The following is a 6,468-nucleotide window of genomic DNA, read 5'->3' on the forward strand; positions in this document are numbered from 1 at the left end:
GGTTTAAGTTAAGGTTAGAGGTTAGGGTTAAGTTAAGGTTGGGTTAGAGGTTAGAAGAAATAGGATTTTGGATGGGAATGGGAATCAATTATTTGGTCCCCACAAGGATAGTAACACAAAACTGTGAGTGACAGTGTTCCCTCCTCACCTAGTGGACTCCTGGGGTTGTGAGGGTATGACGGGTTACTGTCCTCATCCCCCTGGGAGAAGCTGCTATCATCCTCGTCCATCTGAAAGCCCTCGTCCGCCGCCATGCTCTCTAGTAGACGGCTCACTGCACGGCCCTTGGGCTGGGGGGAGGAGAGAGAGAGAGAGAGTTAGTTAGCATGTAACTCAGAGATTGACACTAAACACTACATGTACAGTATGTCCCCTGGAGGTAGTCATTTTCCCTGACATAGTTTCACTCTTCCACATAAGAAGGTGCGATCCACACTCCCCCCATTTCCTGGCCCCCAACCCCCTTCACACAGTTACTCAGCAGGGAGGGAGTGGGATGTGGTCTGGTACTATATCCATGGTGATAGAGCACATCACTTTGAATTCCAGGCTGTCAGATGCTAAATGCTTTGACATACCGGTACATACATATAGCGTCATACAGCCTACGAATGTAGGACCTACCAATGGCAAATCAGATCAGCCAAATGAAAGGTTAGAGGTTAGAGTTGAGCAATGAGGGCTGATTGAGTGATTCTGATTACCTGTTTGTTTCGGATCCTCCTCCCCCTGCAAGTGTTGTCGTCACTCTGAGGTGATTGGACACCGCCTGACCAGCAACCTCTCCTCTGTGACATGTGACCAGGAAGAGAGGTGTGAGTGAGTGAATAAATGAGTGTGCGAGTGTGTGTGTGCATGTGTGCGCTTGTGTGCGAGTGTGTGTGTGTGTGTGTGAGCATGTGTGCGCTTGTGTGCGAGTGTGTGTGTGTGTGCGTGTGAGCATGTGTGCGCTTGTGTGTGTGTGTGTGTGTGTGGATCTCTGCATGGCTAGTTAGCGCTACAGTATGAATCATCCCAGTGTGAGGAGAGAAAGGCGTCAGGTTATGTCATGGTTATGTAAGAGATCGAGTTACAGATTGAAGTTGTGTAATTGTCTAAATTCTAAATGTTTCAGTATATTCACTTTTAGATAAAAAAGGTCTATCTAGAACCTAAAAGTTCTTTTGGGCTTTCCCCATAGGAGAACCTTTTGAAGAACACTTTTTGGTTCCAGATAGAACCCTTTTGGTTCCAGGTAGAAACCTTTTGGGTTCTATGTAGAACCCCTGCCACAGAGCGTTCTACATGGAACCACAGAGGGTTCTTCTATGGGGACAGCCGAAGAACCCTTTTGGAACCATTTTTATATCACACTCTTGGTTAACTTCACATGTTCTAAGAGGTTGAAGTTGTGTCATTGTAACTTGGTTCAGTTTTGCATTTTCCCCCACTAATGGTTAAGGTTAGGATTTGGATAAGGGAAGCTGATCCTAGATCTGTACCTAGGCAGTGGTGTAAAGTACTTAAGTTGTTTTTTGGGGTATCTTTACTTTACTATTTATATTTTTGACAACTTTTACTTTTAATTCACTACATTCCTAAAGAAAATTATGTATTTTTTACTCCATACATTTTCCCTGACACCCAAAACAACTAGTAACATTTTGAATGCTTAGCAGKACAGGAAAATGGTCAAATTCACACACTTATGAAGAGGTCATCCCTACTGCCTCTGATCTGGTGGACTCACTAAACACACATGCTTAGTTTGTAAATTATGTCTGAGTATTGGAATGTGCCCCTGGCTATCCGTAAATTTTAAAAACAGAAAATTGTGCCGAATTTTAAACGATTTAGACTTTTACTTTTGATACTTAAATATATATATATTAGCAATTCCAGTTACTTTTGATACTCAAGTACATTTAAAACCAAATACTTTTTGACTTTTACTCAAGTAGTATTCTACTGGGTGACTTTCACTTTAACTTCTTGAACTATAGGGGGTGCTGTTCCGCATTAGCATATTTGTGTCTCAAATTAAACTGCCTCGTGCTAAATTCTTGATCGTACAATATGCATATTATTGTTATTATTGGATAGAAAACACCTTCTAGTTTCTATAGAAGTTGGAATTTTGTCTCTGAGTGGTACAGAACAATTTCTACAGCACTTTTCATGACAGGGTTCAGATTTCAGAAATTTTTTACCCCTGATCTGGGGTCTGTTTTTAAGGCGACAGTGAATGCTATGAAGAACCGACACTGCCTACGTCTTCCTCTGGGTGTCTGTACGTCATCACGTTTTGAATGAAATCGATGGGACATTCACAGCCATTATAAAACCACAAATGTTTAGGGACCGCCTTTCTCGTCGTGCGCCTGAAGCGTGAAGGCCATCGGACTTGCCTCGTTCCAAATCGTTTTCTAACCAGCAATATTTCTCCGGTCATGTTTTCAGTCGTTATAGTTGTTTAAAACATCATAATGTAGTTAATTTGAACCGTTTTATAGCAATTTATATCCGTTTAGTGCGATTTTGAGGATTTCTTTGTGTGCACTCTGAAAGTTTGGACACGTTTTGGGGTCCCGTTCGATCGTTAGTGGATATTTCGAAGGACAGAGGACATCTATCGACCAAAAGACGTTTATAACATAGAAAGGATACATTGCCCAAGAATCTGATGGAGAACAGCTCAAAGTAAGCAATATTTATATGATAAATCGTGTTTCTGTCGAAATATTTTAACCGCATATTTCGCCATTTTGTTTGGTATAGCTTCACTTGGCGAACCCTGTATGAAAAGTAAGGATCATTTTAAAAAATGTAAATCAGCGGTTGCATTAAGAACTAATTTGTCTTTCGATTGCTGTCAACCCTGTATTTTTTAGTCAAGTATATGATTAGCTTTCAATTAAACTAGATCACTCTGATAGATGACGTCAGACATATTGAGGCTTGATTTTCTAGTATTTTATTGTGTAACCACGGTTTGTATGGCTAAATATGCACCTTTTCGAACAAACTGTATATGTATATTGTAAAATGATGTTACAGGAGTTGTCATCGGAGAATTCTGAGAAGGTTAGTGAAAAAATTAATATATTTTGGCGGTGATTACGTTATAGCGCTCTTTGGCTGGAATCGATGCTCTGGTAACGTTTGCACATGTGGTATGCTAACCTATCGATTTATTGTGTTTTCGCTGAAAAACGCTTAGAAAATCTGAAATATGGTCTGAAATCACAAGAACTGGGTCTTTCCATTGCTATGCTTTGTCTATTTTTATGAAATGTTTTTATGATGAGTAAATTGGTCATACACGTTGCTCTATCTAGTAATTCTAGTCGATTTGTGATGGTGGGTGCAATTGTAAACTGTGATTTCTACCTGAAATATGCACTTTTTTCTAACAAAAACTATCCTATACCATGAATATGTTATCAGACTGTCATCTGAAGAGGTTTTTTCTGTGGTTAGTGGATATCAATATCTTAGTTGAGCCGAATTGGTGATAGCACCTGAAGGAGTAAGAAACTGATGGAGTTAGAATAGTGGTGTATTTTGCTAACGTGTTTAGCTAATAGATTTACATATTTTGTTTCCCTGTAAACATTTAAAAAATCTGAAATGGTGGCTTTATTCACAAGATCTGTATCTTTCATCTGGTGTCTTGGACTTGTGATTTAATGATATTTAGATGCTACTATCTACTTGTGAAGCTATGCTAGCTATGCTAATCAGTGTGTGTGGGGGATGGGGGTGCTCCCGGACCCGGGGTAGAGGCTGCGTTAGAGTTAACTTGAGTCATTTTCTATTAACCTGTTGAGGACAGAGGGCGCTGTTTTCACTTTGGGGGAAAAATCGGTGCCCAATTTAAACGGCCTCGTACTCAATTCTTGCTCGTACAATATGCATATTATTATTACTATTGGATAGAAAACACTCTCTAGTTTCTAAAACCGTTTGAATTATATCTGTGAGTAAAACAGAACTCATTCTGCAGCAAACTTCCTGATTAGGAAGTGGAAAATCTGAAAACGATGCTCTGTTCTAGGGCCTGCCTATAAATGGGCTTGATACGTATTAGTATACATGCACGTCATACACCTTCCACTAGATGTCAATAGGCAGTGAGAGAAGAAATGGAGTGTTTATCTTGGTCTGAGGTGGAATAAAAGCTCTTGGCATGACGTGTCACCCATTTCCTGTTTTCTGGAAAGCGCGAGAAGGACCTGGGATTGCCTTCTGGAAAGCTGTCGTTATAGACCACTAATATCTCCGGCTTTGATTTTATTTGATAAATGTAACAATATCATCGTAAAGTATGTTTTTTCATATAGTTTTATTAGATTATTGAATTTTTTCGGGACGTTAGGCGTGTTGCGTTGTGTGCCTTTGTTCAGGAAGGAGAGCTTCGCGCTACTTTGCTAGCTTTCCGTGCTAATTGACTGGAGAAGAGGATGTTCTAAAACCAAACAACGATTGTTCACGACAAAGGACCCCTTGTACAACATCTGATGGAAGCTCATCAAAAGTAGGACCCATTTTATGATGCTATTTCATATATCTGTCGAACATGTGTACTATTAGGTAGCGCCCAGATTTTGGCACGCTCTCGCTATAACATAAGCTGGATGTCGTAATGAAGTTTATTTTAGAATTCTAACACAGCGATTGCATTAAGAACTAGTGTATCTATCATTTCCTATACAACATGTATTTTTTCGTCATGTTTATGAATAGTTATTTGGTCAGAATAGGTGAGTTTTAGAAAAATATCGCACATTCTGGGAAAAAGATGCTACGTTAGCACAATGTATAACCACTGATTTCAGCTCTAAATATGCACATTTTCGAACAAAACATAAGTGTATGTATAACCTGATGTTATAGGACTGTCATCTGATGAAGGTTTATGAAGGTTAGTGAAAATTAATATCTTTTGCTGGTTTATTCGCTATCGCTAACGTGCCTATTGCTATCGCTAACGTGCCTTGATGAATGAATGCGGTAGTGTGGTAGGCTATTGTAGTAAGCTAATATATGCTATATTTGTGTTTCGCTGTAAAACACTTTAAAAAATCGGAAATATTGGCTGGATTCACAAGATGTTTGTCTTTAATTTGCTGTACACCATCGATTTTTCAGAAATGTTTTATGACGAGTATTTAGGTATTTCACGTTGGTCTCTATAATTCTGCTGCTGCTTCGGTGCTATTTTTGACGGTAGCTGTGATGGTAGCTGCAATGTAAAACTGATTTATACCTCAAATATGCACATTTTTCGAACAAAACATAGATTTATTGTGTAACATGTTATAGGACTGTCATCTGATGAAGTTGTTTCTTGGTTAGTTTGGTGGATCTTGGTTAGTTATGTTGGTTTTGTGCATGCTCCTGTGCTGTGAAAAATGTCTGTCCTTTTTTGTATTTGGTGGGGGGCTAACATAAATATACGTGGTGTTTTCGCTGTAAAACATTTTAAAATCGGACATGTTGGCTGGATTCACAAGATGTGTACTCTTTCATTTGCTGTATTGGACTTGTTAATGTGTGAAAGTTAAATATTTCTAAAAAATATTTTTTGAATTTCGCGCTCTGCCTTTTCAGTGGAACCCCGGACCAGACAGGTTTAAGGTATGTTTACTTTTACTCAAGTATGAACAATTGTGGACTTTTTCCACCACTGTACTTGGGGAAACTTCACCTGGACTGATTCCATACATCACATACAAACACTCAGGTGCATATCAATGACTGAATAATCCTGATCTCTAGGACCCTGTGAATAGCTAGCTTTTCGCTGGAGGCGCTGGTTAAGATTCTTCAGGAGGGCGGTCAGGTGTGTTTGTGAGGCAGAGGTCCTGGGTTAGAGCCTTAGTATGAGCCGATCAGGAGGAAGCTGTACTCGCAAAGCAAGCAGGGTGACGTCCTTAACACTAACCTTGTTAATGGGTCCCCTCAGCATGGTGCTCTTGCGTGTGGCCCTCTTCAGCCTCTCACTGGTGGTGGGGAAGGTGACCGGCCCCATGGTCCTCCGGTAGAGGCTGCCCCTGGTCCCTAGGCTCTCCGGCGAGGCTCCTGGGGCTGGGTCCACCCGGCCCTCCTCACCCCCTCTGACTGGTCCTGTTACTCTGGGTGCTTCTTTGGCTGCAGTGACCATGCCAAGCCTACAGGGGCCTCTTCCTCACCTTCACCTCTCCCTCTGCCCCGGACAGACTCTGGGAACCTGCATGGTTCAATCGAGAATTTATTTTAGTAATACTACATTTAGTATTTTAGTCATTTAGCATTCTAATTCAGTGTGACTTACAATCCAATTAGTGCTTCAACTAAAGGTAAAATAACCTCATATTACAGTCGTTGCAAGTTCCTCAAAACAACCACAATCTGTAAATCAGTGCCAGGAAGAAAAGACAGGTATGAGTGTGGAGGGTCAGTGGTAGACAGGTATGAGTGTAGAGGTCAGTGGTAGACAGGAATGAG

The 6,468-nt window shown here is 40.5% G+C and overlaps 1 protein-coding gene across 1 annotated transcript; it reads right to left on the reverse strand.

Moving 5' to 3' along the window:
* Nucleotides 1–50: 50 nt before the first annotated feature.
* On the reverse strand, nucleotides 51–6,147 carry LOC112079711 (BAH and coiled-coil domain-containing protein 1). The gene is made up of 3 exons (XM_024145579.2): nucleotides 5,927–6,147; nucleotides 705–788; nucleotides 51–290 (listed from the first exon to the last, which is right to left on the reverse strand). The coding sequence occupies exons 1-3, from the start codon at nucleotides 6,143–6,145 to the stop codon at nucleotides 51–53; spliced, it is 543 nt and encodes a 180-aa protein (XP_024001347.2). The 5' UTR covers nucleotides 6,146–6,147.
* Between the last annotated feature and the right edge of the window lie 321 nt (nucleotides 6,148–6,468).

This window comes from Salvelinus sp. IW2-2015, unplaced genomic scaffold (genome assembly GCF_002910315.2).
Source record: "Salvelinus sp. IW2-2015 unplaced genomic scaffold, ASM291031v2 Un_scaffold9168, whole genome shotgun sequence".
Taxonomy (NCBI): Eukaryota; Metazoa; Chordata; class Actinopteri; order Salmoniformes; family Salmonidae; genus Salvelinus; species Salvelinus sp. IW2-2015.

Excerpts from the sequence above, each read along its gene's own strand:
- LOC112079711 (XM_024145579.2), bottom strand. The coding sequence starts at position 6,145 with ATGGTCACTGCAGCCAAAGAAGCACCCAGAGTAACAGGACCAGTCAGA. Across the intron at positions 789-5,926 it reads TGAGGGGACCCATTAACAAG|AGGAGAGGTTGCTGGTCAGG; the intron begins GTTAGTGTTAAG and ends CACATGTCACAG. Across the intron at positions 291-704 it reads GGAGGATCCGAAACAAACAG|CCCAAGGGCCGTGCAGTGAG; the intron begins GTAATCAGAATC and ends TCCTCCCCCCAG.